General features: G+C 44.5%; 1 protein-coding gene across 1 annotated transcript; it reads left to right on the forward strand.

Moving 5' to 3' along the window:
- The first annotated feature begins 13,069 nt into the window (after positions 1-13,069).
- LOC309567106 (E3 ubiquitin/ISG15 ligase TRIM25-like) lies at positions 13,070-14,870 on the forward strand. The gene has a single exon (XM_082272436.1). The coding sequence runs from the start codon at positions 13,281-13,283 to the stop codon at positions 14,859-14,861; it is 1,581 nt and encodes a 526-aa protein (XP_082128562.1). The 5' UTR covers positions 13,070-13,280; the 3' UTR covers positions 14,862-14,870.
- Positions 14,871-15,194: the final 324 nt, after the last annotated feature.

Consider the following 15,194-nt stretch of genomic DNA (forward strand, 5'->3'; position numbering starts at 1 on the left):
ACACGATGATGTCATCACTCTGCACATAATGATGTCATTGCTCTGTATGTAATGCTGTCATTGCTCTGCACATGATGAGGTCATCACTCTCCATATACTGATGTCATTGCGCTGCAAACGATGATGTAATCACACTGCACGTAATGATGTCACTGCGCTGGACACGATAATGTTCTCAATCTCTACATAATGATGTCATTGCGTGTGTGTTTGTAATTCTCTTCAGGATTTTGTCTTGGATGCCTTCACTTACTTCAGATTTTTATTAGTTTATTACAAGTGTTGTTTTTTATTATTATTTTTAATAATAATACCAATAATAATAATAATACCAATAATAATAATAATAATAATACCAATAATAATAATAATAAAAAATACTTTTTGATTATCTCACAACAAACATAACACATTTTACAAGAAATCCGCATATAGTTTAGGGGTAGTATAATTTTGCCCTCGTGAAATTCAAACTCTATCTTTACAGGGAAAGACCCCCCCCCCCCCCTACACCAGGGATGTGTGGGGCTATCTCTCCTCAAACAAATTGGCTACACAGTTTTAAATATCTTTGATCCAAACTGTCATATGAAGAGCTATGTCGTATCTTATAAATGATGGTCTAAATTCATCCTGTATTTCTTCTTGCCTTTCTTACACCCCCCCAACATTTGTATTAAGTTCTAGAAACCTATGCTAATTTTATGTACCAAGAAGAGTGTTACTTTCTATGTATTCGATGTATGTTGATTATCGCTGTATTGTTATTCATTTAATTTGAATAAAATAAAACTTTTATTGGAAAAAAAAAAAATACTTTTTCATTTTGTGCCCCTGGCGTTTACCTGCTTTATGAACAGGACTTGTATCCAGCGCCCCCTAGTGGCACTTGCAGATTTACCATGTATGTCAGGGCAACATTTTTTTTGTATTATAATAATACTAATAATAATAATAATAATAATAAGTATTTTATATGTTGACAACAATTTACACAATGCTTTACATACTGTCCATTCCCATCAGTCCCTGCCTCCAAGGAACTTATGATCTGGGGTCCCTATCTGCACTTAAAGTGTTACTAAACCCAGGAGCCTGCAGTCACTATATCTGATCTCCCGCAGTACACAGAACATGGAAATGCAATTATTATTAATATTATTATTATTATACAGGATTTATATAGCGCCGACAGTTTGCGCAGCGCTTTACAATATAAGGGAAGACAATACTGTTACAATACAATTCAATACAGGAGGATTTAGAGGGCCCTGCTCGTTAGAGCTTACAATCTAGAATTATTTTAGTAAATATAAACTGCTAAACACCTGTTCTTATCAGCAGTATATAGCAGTCTTGTGACTTCTATCAGTGCCTGGTTAAAACTTGTACAAGGAGTTTTCATTCTCCTCTGACTGTCCTATGAGGCTGCAGGACCCCTGGCCCTCTGTCTTGACAGTGCTGATTGGCCCTATGCTGATCACATGCACTCTCCCAAGAGAAAAAAAAAATATCTCTAGCAATACACACCAAACTGAGCATGTGCAGAGTGACTCCAAAGGCTCTGTCTCATCAGGAGATAGTTTGGGGACAGTGGAAAAAGGGGAGGATCACAGAAGACAGGTTCGACGGCTGCCTGTGCAAAGTAAGGCCGTGGGCCAGTTTCAGAACAGTGCATGTGCAGTTCTGAAGCCAGCCGTGCTTGGGCAGGCTCAGGCGGGACTCAGGTGGGCTTGTATGGCAGGGGGGCGGCGCGTGGTGACGTCATTGCGCCATTACGTGCTTTTTATATATTACCAGACTGGAAGGGGAGCCGGGAATCAGGAACAAGAGAGCCCCTGGCAGCTGGGACTGTCACTGGAGGACTGGTGGTCTGGAGGAGAAGAGGTGGTGATGAGGATCAAAGCAGAGGAGCCGCCCGGAGGCTCGTTTCTGACTGCCTTGCACCCAGGCAAGCAATGGAGAAGGTCAGCAACAGTTCCAGCCTTTAGCCAGGCCACACAATGTCTGGGGGGGGGGGGTCACTGATGTAAGCAGAGAGTGAATATACTAAGGTAAGGGGGGACATTGATATAAAGTTCCCCCTTATATCAGTAACACCCCCTTACCTTAGTGTATTCACTCTGCGGAATGTGGCCTGTGGTCACCAGAGCCCCCACCCCGAGTCCCTGGTGTTCCCCCTGTTCCCCCCTAAATCAGTGCCCTTAGAGTTCTCCTTTACATCAGAGTCTGTAGGATTCTCCCATACAGTGCAAGCAGGAACCTTGATGTAAAGGGAAACTCTGATGCAAAGGGCAGTGCTGCAGAACCTTATGTAATTGGGAACTCTGATATAAAGGAGAATGCTGCAGACTCTGATGTGAGGGGAGGCTTTTGTTACCAGAGACCACCTTACACCACTTTACACCAGAGTTCCCCTTTCTATCGAAGTCTGCAACATTCTCCCCCCCCCCACATCAGAGTCCCCAGAGTTCTCCTATACATCAAAGTCCATCAAAGTCCACAGTGTTCCGTTTTAAATCAGGTTCTGCAGAGTTGCCCCTTGCACTTTAAAGTGGGAACCCTGCAGACTCTGATGTATGGGGAAACTCTACTACGATCGTCAGTGGGTGAAGGGTCCCATTACATTAGTAGAACGAGTCCCCTTGCAAATGTTGGTCAGTAGGGAAGAGTTCCCTTACATTGTTGGTGGTCAGTGGAAGAAGACCCCCTCCCTATACTTTGATGGTCAATAGGAGGCATCATTTCATATAAATGAATAAAAGCTGATCAGTGTAAGCACCCCTGTCAACTAAACCCTCCTATCCTTAAGGTGGTTGTAAAACCTTTTATTTTTCCCCAAAGAAGGGACTATTCTAAGGTGATACACAGAGATGAAACTAATCTGTCTACATAAGTTGTACCTGTTTACCTGGAGCTTTTTCTTCTCTACACCTGTTTAAAGTGCTGAATGTTAAAGCTTGTCTGAGAGTTCAGAAAAAAGGGGGCAGAGAGCTGAAGTTACACTCTGCAGAGCTCAGTGAGGACAGCTCTCGGAGCTGATTGGAGGGAAGGGACACACACACCCCCTCCACACAGCACACAGGAATAGAGTTGAGGCTGTCAATCAGCTGGAGATCCCTCCCCTGTCACCATTTTTTACTTGGTGTCAGGAAAACTTGACAGAAGTGATTTATGCTAATACGAGAGGAAGGAGGCAGCAGACAAAATTGAATCTTAGTGTAACTGAGACAAGTACACACTATAGAGGGATATGCTTTGTTCATATTTACTGTAATATTTGAGTTTTAAAACCAATTTAACCACTTGCCTACTGGGCACTTTTACCCCCTTCCTGCCCAGGCCAATTTCCAGCTTTCAGACCTGTCGCACTTTGAATGACAATTGCTTGGTCATGCAACACTGTACCCATATTACATTTTTTTTCATTTTTTTTAGACAGATAGAGCTATTTAATCACCACTGGACTTTTTATTTTTTGCTAAACAAGTTGTCATGATGCTGCACATGTGATCAGGTATGATACTAGCCATTTAATGACTTGACAGTTCGGCTGAGAACACAAGCGACTGTGACGGTTATCATACATGGCATGCTTTGAATGTAAATATTTCGGGAAACAGTTAAATGGATGGGTTTAGTTCCGCTTTAAATCGTTTGTCTTATTGTTCTACCTGTTCTAACTTTTGGGGGACAGCTTGGTCTGTTATGGTGGAACTAAACCCACTGATTTAACAGTTTAAAAAAACAGTTACATTCCTGCAATGCCGGGATTGCTAACTGTCACATTTTCTTGTGTTCTCAGCCAAACTGAACTGTCAAACCTTCCAAAAGGCCCTTGTTTCCTTTGATATGTCGGTTACTATACAGGTCCGGGAGGGGTTTGACTCCACCTTTCTGGTCCCGTTCATCCTCCAACTAATGTAACCTTTTTGACGAAACTATGTTAATGATTATGTTGTCAGATTGTACTGTCTCATTTTTTTTTTTTTTTTCCTGATGTGCCTTAACTCTGTTTATTCTGCAACCTCTTCTTAACCACTTAAGCCCCGGAAGATTTTACCCCCTTCCTGACCAGGGCCTATTTTGCGATTCGGCACTGCGTGACTTTAACAGACAATTGCGCGGTCATGCGACGCTGTACCCAAACAAAATTTACGTCCTTTTTTTTCCCACAAACAGAGCTTTCTTTTGGTGGTATTTGATTACCTGTGCGCTTTTTATTTTTTGTGCTATAAACAAAAAAAGAGCGACAATTTTGCAAAAATAACAATATTTTTCACATTTTTTTATATGAAATTCCCCCCCAAAAAAATGTAAAAATCAAAATTTTTTAACATTTTAGGCCAAATTGTTTTATGCTACATATGTTTGGTAAAAAAAAAAAAATCGCAAAAAGATTGGTTTTCGCAAAAGTTATCGCGTTTACTAACTAAGGGAATGATTTTTGTCATTTTTGTTGTTTTTTTTTTTTAACGAGTAATGGCGGCGATCTGCGATTTTTGTTTGCGGGACTGCGACATTTCGGCGGACAGATTGGACCCTTGACTGACATTTTTGACACTTTTGGGGTTACCAGTGACATTACTACAGTAATCAGTGCTATACATATGCACTGTTACTGTAAAAAATGACACTGGCAGTGAAGGGGTTAACTTTTTTTTGAGAGGGATGGGTTAAATGTGTCCCTAGGGGCGTGATTCTAACTGTGATTGGATGTGGCTTGAGGTGTAAGAACAGAGATCAACGGTCCTACATAGTAGAACCGTATGATCTCCATTCTTACACAGGGGAGAATGACAGGCGGCTTTGTTTACATTAGCCGCCTGCCTTTCTCCCGCTGTAAAGGACAATCGCGAGTGCACACGCGCGGGAGAGTCCGTGACCGCGCGGGAGCGCGCCTTCGGCGGTGCGCGCTCGCTCCCTAGAGCCTAACAGGCTAGCGACATAGTCCTACGTTGCTTTGCCTGTGAGGGGCTGACCGCCGCAGTAAATAGTCGTGCGGCGGTCGGCAAGTGGTTAAATAAAAAAATAAAAAAACATCCAAAAGGCCGGCATCATAACTGATCACATGTGCAGCACCATGGCTGTTAAAGGTCAAACAGAGGCTAAGATGGCAGCTTCCATGGCTGAAAAGAATAGGAGGGGTTTAGTTCCCGCTTTAAAGGCAGTTGAATTATAACAGACTTTCTGGCAGGATCACCAGGTTAAAATAAAGGAAAAAAAGTGTATAGAGATTTTTTTTGCAGTAACCAACAGTCTGTGAGAAGGTCCAAATCAGATAAGCTTTTATGAAACAAACACATGGGGGTCAGCTTACAAATTAAAGACCGCTGAACCCTCCTTACATCATATAGTTATTACAGGCTCTGCAGAACAAGGTTAGAATCAAATGATAACATCATTGGTCATTATTACAAATGATTACTTCCTATTTATCCAATCACAGAATACTATTTATATCAATAGCCTGAATGTCCATCAGACGTGTTCTCCAAGACAAGGCTGGCAGGGAGATGGCGGCTCCTGATGTCCGGAGCTTGGAAAGGAGTTGATGTCCTCTAATGTCCCTGCCAATAGTCCATACGATGGTGACGCTGCAATAATTCCCATTAAAAAGATGTTCGCTGAGTTTGGTTGGGTTTTGTTGGAAGAATGGGCTGAGTCAGGAATCTTTCACTAAATGTAGCCGTAGATATACACAGTATGTGAACCTAGAAATGTAGATAGAGGAAATACTTTATATAAATCACAGTCGTTAGAGTCAGAGCTTTTTTTCTCAGAGAAAAGGTGCAGGAACTCCCCCTTTTAACCACTTAAGCCCCGGAAGATTTTACCCCCTTCCTGACTGGGGCCTATTTTGCGATTCGGCACTGCGTGACTTTAACGGACAATTGCGCGGTCGTGCGACGCTGTACCTAAACTAATTTGACGTCCTTTTTTTCCCCACAAACAGAGCTTTCTTTTGGTGGTATTTGATCACCTGTGCGATTTTTTGATCATGCGCTATAAACAAAAAAAGAGCGTAAATTTTGCAAAAATAACAATATTTTTCACATTTTTTTTATATGAAATTCCCCAAAAGAAAAAATGTAAAAATCAAAATTTTTTAACATTTTAGGCCAATTTGTTTTCTGCTACATATGTTTGGTAAAAAAAAAAATCGCAAAAAGCGTATTTTGATTGGTTTGTGCAAAAGTTATCGCGTTTACTAACAAAGGGAAAGATTTTTGTCATTTTTGTTTTTTTTTTTAAACGCGTAATGGCGGCGATCTGCGATTTTTTTTGCGGTACTGCGACATTGTGGCGGACAGATCGGACCCTTGACTGACATTTTTGACACTTTTGGGGTTACCAGTGACATTACTACAGTAATCAGTGCTATATATATGCACTGTTACTGTAAAATTACACTGGCAGTGAAGGGGTTTACTTTTTTTGAGAGGGAGGGGTTATGTGTGTCCCTAGGGGTGTGATTCTAACTGTGATTGGCTGTGGCTTGAGCTGTAGAAACAGTGATCAACGGTCCTACATAGTAGAACCGTATGATCACTGTTTCTACACAGGGGAGAATGACAGGCGGCTTGTTTACATCAGCCGCCTGCCTTTCTCCCTCTGCAGCGACGATCGCCGAGTGACCGGCGGACATCGGGTCCGCCGGTCACACGCGCGGGGGGGTCCGTGACCACGCAGGAGCGCGCCTCCGGGGGCGCGCGCTCGCTCCCTAGACCCTCACAGGCTAGCGACGTAGATCTACGTCACTCTGCCTGTGAGGGGCTGACTGCTGACGTAAATAGTCGTGCGGCAGTCAGCAAATGGTTAAAGCTTCTTATCTCCGCTCCCATACCCACCTCTGGGCAACATCCCTTGGTTCTGCCCCCTACCCACCCCTGAGCAACTTCCTATGGTTCCACCCCCTATCCACCTCCCAGTACCGCCCCTTTTTAGAGAATATAGAACCAAGTAACATTTTATGGTGATAAGTCATTTGTATGGAATTTGTTAACAACAAGAAAAGTAGTAAAGTAGATCCCCCTGCAGCCACCAGCAATAGATCCTTTCCAACGAAAATAGATTTTTTTTTTTCCAGCTAAAATGGATCCCAACAACAATAGACTCGGCAGCAACAACAGATTTCCCAGCATCAATAGACTCTCCAGCAGCCAGCAACAATAGACCACTCCCTAAACAAAAGTTCCCCCACCAACAATAATACATGAATATATGCCACAAAAATAGATGCTCTCCAGCAACAATAGATCCCCCAACAGCCAGCAAGAACAGACCCCTCTCTCAACAGTAGATCCCTTCCAGCAACAAATAAACCCCACCAGTAACATAAGACCCCCCCCCCCCCCCAGCAGCAACAATACCCTCCATCATGCAAAAATAGATCCCCCTCCTGGAACAATAGAGCCCCCAAACAGCCAGCATTAACAGACCCTCCAGCACCCCTTGCCATTACATATATTCACTGCTGGAGGTGCCGGAACTGCGTTCCCCCGCGTTCCCGCTGAAAAAAAGCCCTGGTTAGAGTGATGCTTTATGTTGAACCTATTTCTAGTGAATGTTCTTGTTAGAGGCCCCCATCCCCCTCGCCTGCATGAAAGGGGAGTTTGTGTTTCTTGTTTCTACAGAAGGAAGACCTTGAGAGATAACAGGAGAAGACTTCCACATGGAGAATACAGCGGGGCCATGACCAAACCGGTTCTTACCAGTGAGATTGCAAACAGCCCCACATATGAGCCAGTCAAGTGGTGAAAACTCTTAATTAACCACTTGCCGACCACCGCACGACTATTTACTGCGGCAGTCAGCCTCTCCTGGGCAAACCGACGTAGGGCTACGTCGCTCGCCCAGGAGCCTCTAGGGGGCGAGCTCCCGCCCCCCGCTCGTTCCCTGACATCCCCGCGTGAGTGACCAGCGGCTCCGATGTCCGCCGGCCACTCGCAATCTCCCGCTGGAGAGGGAGAAAGGCAGACGGCTGATGTAAACACAACCGTCTGTCAATCTCCCTGATGTAACTGCAGAGACTATATGATCCTGCTATGTAGGATCATATGTCTCTGTGGTTACATCATTAGCCACGCCCCCCCCCCCCCCCACAGTTAGAATCACCCCCCTAGGGATACATTTAACCCACTGATCACTAATAAAGTTAACCCCTTCCCTGCCAGTGTCATTTTTACAGTAACAGTGCATATTTATAGCACTGATTACTGTAGTAATGTCACTGGTCCCCCCAAAAGTATCAAAAATGTCAGTCAAGGGTCCGATCTGTCCGCCGCAATGTCGCAGTCCCGCAAAAAAAAAAATCACAGATCGCCGCCATTACTAGTTAAAAAAAAAAAACCAATAAAAATGACAGAAATCTTTCCCTTAGTTAGTAAACGCAATAACTTTTGCGCAAACCAATCAAAATACGCTTATTGCGATTTTTTTTTTACCAAAAATATGTAGCAGAAAACAAATTGGCCTAAAATGTTAAAAAATTTAGATTTTTAAATTTTTTTTTTTTTTGGGAATGTTATATAGCAGAAAGAGAAAATTTTTTTTTTTTTTTTTCAAAATTGTCGCTCTATTTTTGCTTATAGCACAAAACATAAAAATCGCACAGGTGATCAAATACCACCAAAAGAAAGCTCTGTTTGTGGGATAAAAAGGACAACAATTTTTTTTGGGTACAGCGTCGCACGACCGCGCAACTGTCTGTTAAAGTCAAGCAGTGCCGAATCGCAAAATAGGGCCTGGTCATTAAGCAGCCAAATCCTCCGGGTGGTTAATGAGGTCCTGTCATGCTTATTTCTATTGCAAGGGATGTTTACATTCTTTGTAATAGGAATAAAAGTGATCAATTTTTTTTTTTTTAAAGGGACAGTGTAAAAATAAAAAATAAAAGGTAAAATAAATAAAAATAAAAAAACCTTTAAAGCGCCCCGCCCCTCCAAGCTTGCGCGCAGAATCAAACGCATAAGCAAGTCGCGCCCACATATGTAAACCGTTTTGTAACCACACATGTGAGTTATTGCTGCGATTATTAGAGCGAGAGCAACGATTCTAGCTCTAGACCTCCTCTGTAACTCTAAACTGGTAACCTGTAGAAATTTTTTAAAGCGTGGCCTATGGAGATTTTTAAGTACCAATGTTTGTCGCCATTCCACGAGCGTGCGCAATTTTGAAGCATGACATGTTAGGTATCAATTTACTCGGCGTAACATTATCTTTCACATTATATAAAACATTGGGCTAACTATAAAGATCCATCCCTCTGTGCAAATTATCGCCCCCATATCTTTCATTGGAGTTGTTCTTAAAATCTATGCCAGAGTATTAGCAAATAGACTGCAGTCTGTTATGCCCCGGTTGATCCATTTGGATCAGGAGGGCTTTGTTAGGGGTCGGGAAGTAAGAGATAATACATTGAAGACTCTTCTTCTGATGGACTATGCATGTTCCCACAATATTGCGATGTGCCTTCTCACGGGGATGCTGAAAAGGCATTTGACCGGGTAGAATGGCAATTTCTCCGGCTGACTTTGCAACAGATTGGGTCGGGAACCACAAATATTATCTTGGATCATGTATTCCTCCCCCTATGCGAGAATTCAAATGAATGGGTCATTATCTCCTTCATTTAGGATTCGTAACGGTACACGACAGGGGTGCCCCCTCTCTCCTCTTTTGTATGTACTGACAATGGAGCACTTAGCTGTAGCTCCAAGGAACAACCCTTCTATATGTGGGGTGACAATTGGTCCTATTCATTCTAAATTTGCTCTTTATGCAGACGACCTATTAATGTGTGTTACTCGTCCCCATAATGATCTGCAATTATACAAGAGTTTGGGAGAATGAGTAACTTTAAAATTAATTTGACCAAATCCAAAATCCTAAATGTGTCTTCCAACTGGAATGCAAACACTTCTGTCAGGGGCGTAGCTACAGGGGTTGCAGGGGTTGCAATTGCAACTGGGCCCCATGCTTCAGGTGGCCTGTGCGGCTCCCCTGTACACCTGGATAGGAGGGGCGGTGGGGGCAGCATATAGAGAAATCACTGTCCTCCTTTTTCCTCCTGTAGCTGCAGGAGGAAAATGGAGGAGATTGGTTCCTCTGTATGCTGCCCCCGCCACCCCTCCTATCCAGTTCACTTGTGTTCTGCTGTCTCTGGGCCCCTGTGTGCTACCCTGCTACCCCCCCCCCCCCCACTATGCTCCCTCCCCTCTCCTGCCAGCTGCTGCAGGGGATCTATCACAATAGAGAACCAGAAAGGGGTCTGTAAATATGTAATTTACCAGCTCCTTCCTTTTCTGAATGGACAGAGTCATAGTCAGTGACATTGTAAAAAAATAAAATAAAATAATAAAAAATAATACAATTAAAATACCAAAAAATAAAAACTACTGACACCAGTGGGTGAACTTCCAGGATCACAAAGGTCACACTTGCGACCAGGCCCTGGCATTCCACCACCGTGGGGAGGCCCCAAGATGACAGGAAGGGGGCCCACTGCAGAACTTGTGTAATAAAGGGCCCCACAACGAGAGTAAAGGGCCCCAGGATCAGTGAGAAGAGCCCCAGACTTGAGGGGAAGGGGTCCGGGGGGCCCTTCATTGTTTCTTGCACCGGGGCCCTGAAGGTTCTAGTTACGCCTCTGACTTCTGTGATCTGCGCTCCACAGACAGGAAGGGCAGCGTGCGGACCGCAGACAAGGCCGCATCATGCAGGGAAGCACTGAGCGGCTCGAGCATGCCAGGGGGAAGATATGTGGAGCCCAGGGCCAAGAGGGAGAGAGAAGGAGACTAGGGGGAGGGACGTGTGAGAGGAATATGAAGAGGAAAGAAATGTGGCGAGTAGCAAGAGGAAAGAGCAGAGGGAGAAAGAGAAATGCAGAAATAAAATAAAAACCATCAACAACACACAAAACAAAACAAGGGGACAATGGAGGGAAACAGAAAACAGGGGCATATATCCTGATGGAAGCACCCTTTGTAGATATAGAAGATGCAAATATTGTGGACTACAGTTACGGCGGCCCAGGCTCTGTATAAATAAGCAGTGCATTATACCTATAAAAATAAAACATAGAAAGTTACATTAAAGAATTGTACCTCTAGGCATACAGCGTAACAAGGTTCACTAGAAAATGGATGGGTGGGCTACAAAAGAAAAGAGGAAGGAAAAGAAAGAATGAAGTGCATGTGGGAAACAAAAAGGAAAAGAAAAAGAAAAAGGTTGAGAAAAATTAGGGAAAATCAGAATCCATTTCCAGGGGGGAAAAAGAATACATTTAGCAAGTAATACCCCTATGTTTTTTGAGCACAGCTCCCTAGGTAGACCCTCGGGTGTGGAGTATCCATACGTGTCCTATTGTCCATCATGTTACAGAATTTTTTGGGGAGATTCCTATATATATATATATATATATATATATATAGTCCCCAAAGGGAGGGGATCATGCTCTGCTTCAGTATGTCACAGTACATGTTGGCATTCATGGTTCCCTCAATGAACTGTAGCTCCCCAGTGCCGGCAGCACTCATGGAGCCCCAGACCATGACACTCCCACCACCATGCTTGACTGTAGGCATAGGCGTGCGCACAGGGTGTGCCGGGTGTGCCTGGGCACTCCCTAATCACCTAGGGCACATTAGCATTATCGCTCTGTTTGCCAGTGAGGAGATGGGAAAGATCTCCCTCGGACCTGCTCTGCCATAAGAGAAGTGCCACACACTTCTATTTCACTTTGCCAGCAGGGAGAGTAATGTACCGGGGCCATATACATGTAGGCAAACACATGCATGTGTATTTAAACTTTGGGGTGCACACCCTAATGCAATAGGCTGCGCACACCTATGACTGTAGGGAAGACACACTTGTCTTTGTACTCCTCACCTGGTTGCCACCACACACGCTTGACACCATCTGAACCAAATAAGTTTATCTTGGTCTCATCAGACCACAGGACATGGTTCCAGTAATCAGTGTTGGGGTAGTTACTCAAAAAATGTAACTAATTACGTCTGTAAATTGTAACGAGATTACTTTACTAGTTACTGTATTTGAAAAGTAACTTCACTACTTATTACTTTACTTTCCTCTTTCTTAATTGACCGTGTAGAAGAAGATCCATGACACTCTTTCTGCATAGAGTTTATTGTATAAACACAGGCTTTGGGAAACATGAGAACAAAACCTGAAAAAAACAGAATAAAACATAAAGTGCAACAAAAAGTCATAAACTTCATCCCTCTCTATTCTCCGAAATAACGATTGTATCGCACGGCTTGGGTAACGCAAGAAAGCGCCTTCCTATAGCCTAGTAAAGTAGTGTAGTTACCTCCTATAGCCTAGTAAAGTAGTGTAGTTACCTCCTATAGTCTAGTAAAGTAGTGTAGTTACCTCCTATAGTCTAGTAAAGTAGTGTAGTTACCTCCTATAGTCTAGTAAAGTAGTGTAGTTACCAATATTAGTGTTGTAACTCGTTACATTACTTAGTTACCAAAAAAAGTAATGTAGTTACTGTAATCCGTTACTTTGTAACTAGTTACCCCCAACACTGCCAGTAATCCATGTCCTTAGCCTGCTTGTCTTCAGCAAACTGTTTGCAGGCTTTCTTGTGCATCATCTTTAGAAGAGGCTTCCTTCTGGGACGACACGTGATCTGGTGCAGGAGAGTAGGTCATACAATTAATATCTCTTTATATCTGCTAGTCCATTAACACTCCCCTCCCACCCAGACTGACAATGCTGCTGTCCAAAGGTGCCGCCTGTTCTCCTTCATGCAGAGCAGGGCGGCCCAAATACAAGAGGTGTGTTACTGGCCAGATCACCAGGTGAAAACCGACAGGAAAAAAAAAAAAAGCCTAAAAAAAGAAAACGAATGCAGCCGCCACATCTAATGATTGGTAACCTTCAATATAAAATATTACATTTTTGGTTTTGGGTTTAATACCGCTTTAAAATCTGTTTGTCATCTCCTGCTTCTCCACAAGATGGCTCACTCAGCTGGCAACAGCCTGATTTTTAACACAGTTGACAGTCTGGTGTTCCGCTCAGAGAGAGACGGAGAAAAGAAAAATAGGTACGGCTCTGTCTTCCTTTTCTGTGGCTTGCAACTGCGGAGAAAAACAACGCTGTGCTTTTTTTTTTTTTTTAACGGGTTTTAATCTGATATAGAAACTTGGCCAAACCGCCTCTCCCTGTGCCGCGCTGAGCAAATGTAGCATGTGGGACTGAATTCTGTGGAAGATCAAAAGACACTTCCTGATTTTATTTCTATAATGGAACCGGTGGACTTCAAAGAGGAGCTGAACTGTTCCATCTGTCTGAACGTTTACAGGGACCCCGTAACACTGAGATGCGGACACAACTTCTGCCGGGTCTGTATTGGCCATGAGCTGGATACGCAGGAAGGGTCCGGGGGTTACACCTGCCCCAGATGCAGAAAAAGGTTTTCTGAGAGGCCCGTGCTGCAGGAGAACAGAGATCTGGGCACCGCCACCGACTGTTTTATCGCACCGCCATCCCAGTACCCCGTCCCCGACATCTTCTGCACTTACTGCATTCACTCCCCGGTACCCGCCGTCAAATCCTGTCTGCTCTGTGAAGCTTTTCTGTGCGCCGATCATCTGAAAGTCCACAGCAAGTCTCTGGAGCACGTCCTCTCTGATCCCAACACGTCCCTAGAGAACAGAAAATGCTCCATCCACAGGAAGATCCTGGAGTATTACTGCTCTAAAGACGCCGTCTGCGTCTGCGTGTCTTGCATTGCCTTTGGAGACCACCGAGGCCACGTGGTGGAACCTCTGAACATTGCCTTTGAGAAGAAGACGGAGAAGCTGAGATACTTCTTGGAGAAGCTGACCTCCAAGAAAAAGAGGGCCGAAAAAAGGGTGCGCAACTTGCAGAAGCGCAGAATGGAAGTGCAGGAGAAGGCCTCCGGCGTGACGAAGAGGGTCTCGGCCCTTTTCAGGGACGTTCGGGAACAGTTGGACCTCCTGGAAAAGAGGGTCCTCAATGAGATTACAAGCTGGGAGGAGCACGTTTCGCTGTCGGTTTCTGATCTGATCCAGCAACTGGAAGTGAAGAAGGATGAACTGTCCAGAAAGATGCACCACATTGAAGAGCTGTGTAACATGACCGATCCGGTCACCGTCCTACAGGGAAGAGAAATTTGGAGGGACGACCTTTGCGATCCTCAAGACGGAGATGACGAAGCCAGGGAGTGGGATTATAAGAGGATCTACGAGTCCGAGGACCTTGATGAGGGTCTGATCTCACTGACTTTACACGCAGGTTTAGCCGACATAATGACCGGCATAAAGAGAGGGATCTACGTCTCGGAGTCTTTGGATATAATGCTCGACCTCAACACCGCCGGCAATTATGTGACTATATCGGGGGATCTAAAGACGGTCTCCTGGTCAGAGATTAACCAGTATCGCCCAGAGACGCCGGAGAGGTTCCAGTATTGCCAAGTCATAAGCGGCAGGTTCTTCAACTCCGGGCGCCATTACTGGGAGGTGGAGACCAACGAGTCAGGAGACTGGATGATTGGGGTTTGTTACCCCAGCATTGACCGCAAGGGGGTGCAGTCCTATATTGGAAACAATCACAAATCCTGGGGTTTGTGCAAATTCAATAATGAGTATTCGGTGATCCATTGCAGCGAGGTCAGTCAGATACCGTATTGTGTTTCCTGCCAGAGTTTCAGAATCTATTTGGATTACGAGGCCGGCCAGTTGTCCTTTTATGAACTTCAGGGTTCCATCAGACACCTACACACCTTCTCTGCCAAATTCACGGAGCCCCTCCATGCTGTATTTTATGTTTGGGGTGACTGGGTGAGAATCAGGAGCTGAGAAGAAGTAGAAGGTGTAAAATTGTTTTGGATGGAGTGGGCAGGGGCGTAACTACAGGGGTTGCAGGGGTTGCAATTGCAACCGGGCCCCATGCTCCAGGGGGCCTGTGCAGCTCCACTGTATACCTGGATAGGAGGGGCGGCGGGGGCAGCATGTAGAGAAATCACTGTCCTCCTTTTTCCTCCTGTAGCTGCAGGAGGAAAATGGAGGAGATTGGTTCCTCTGTATGCTGCCCCCCCCCCCACTCCTACTATCCAGTTCACTTGTGTTCTGCTGTCTCTGGGCCCCTGTGTGCTCCCCTGGTCCCCCCCCACTGGGCCAACTGCACAACTT

Source organism: Pelophylax lessonae (genome assembly GCF_965119305.1).
Source record: "Pelophylax lessonae genome assembly, chromosome: 11".
Taxonomy (NCBI): Eukaryota; Metazoa; Chordata; class Amphibia; order Anura; family Ranidae; genus Pelophylax; species Pelophylax lessonae.

Excerpts from the sequence above, each read along its gene's own strand:
- LOC309567106 (XM_082272436.1), top strand. The coding sequence starts at position 13,281 with ATGGAACCGGTGGACTTCAAAGAGGAGCTGAACTGTTCCATCTGTCTG.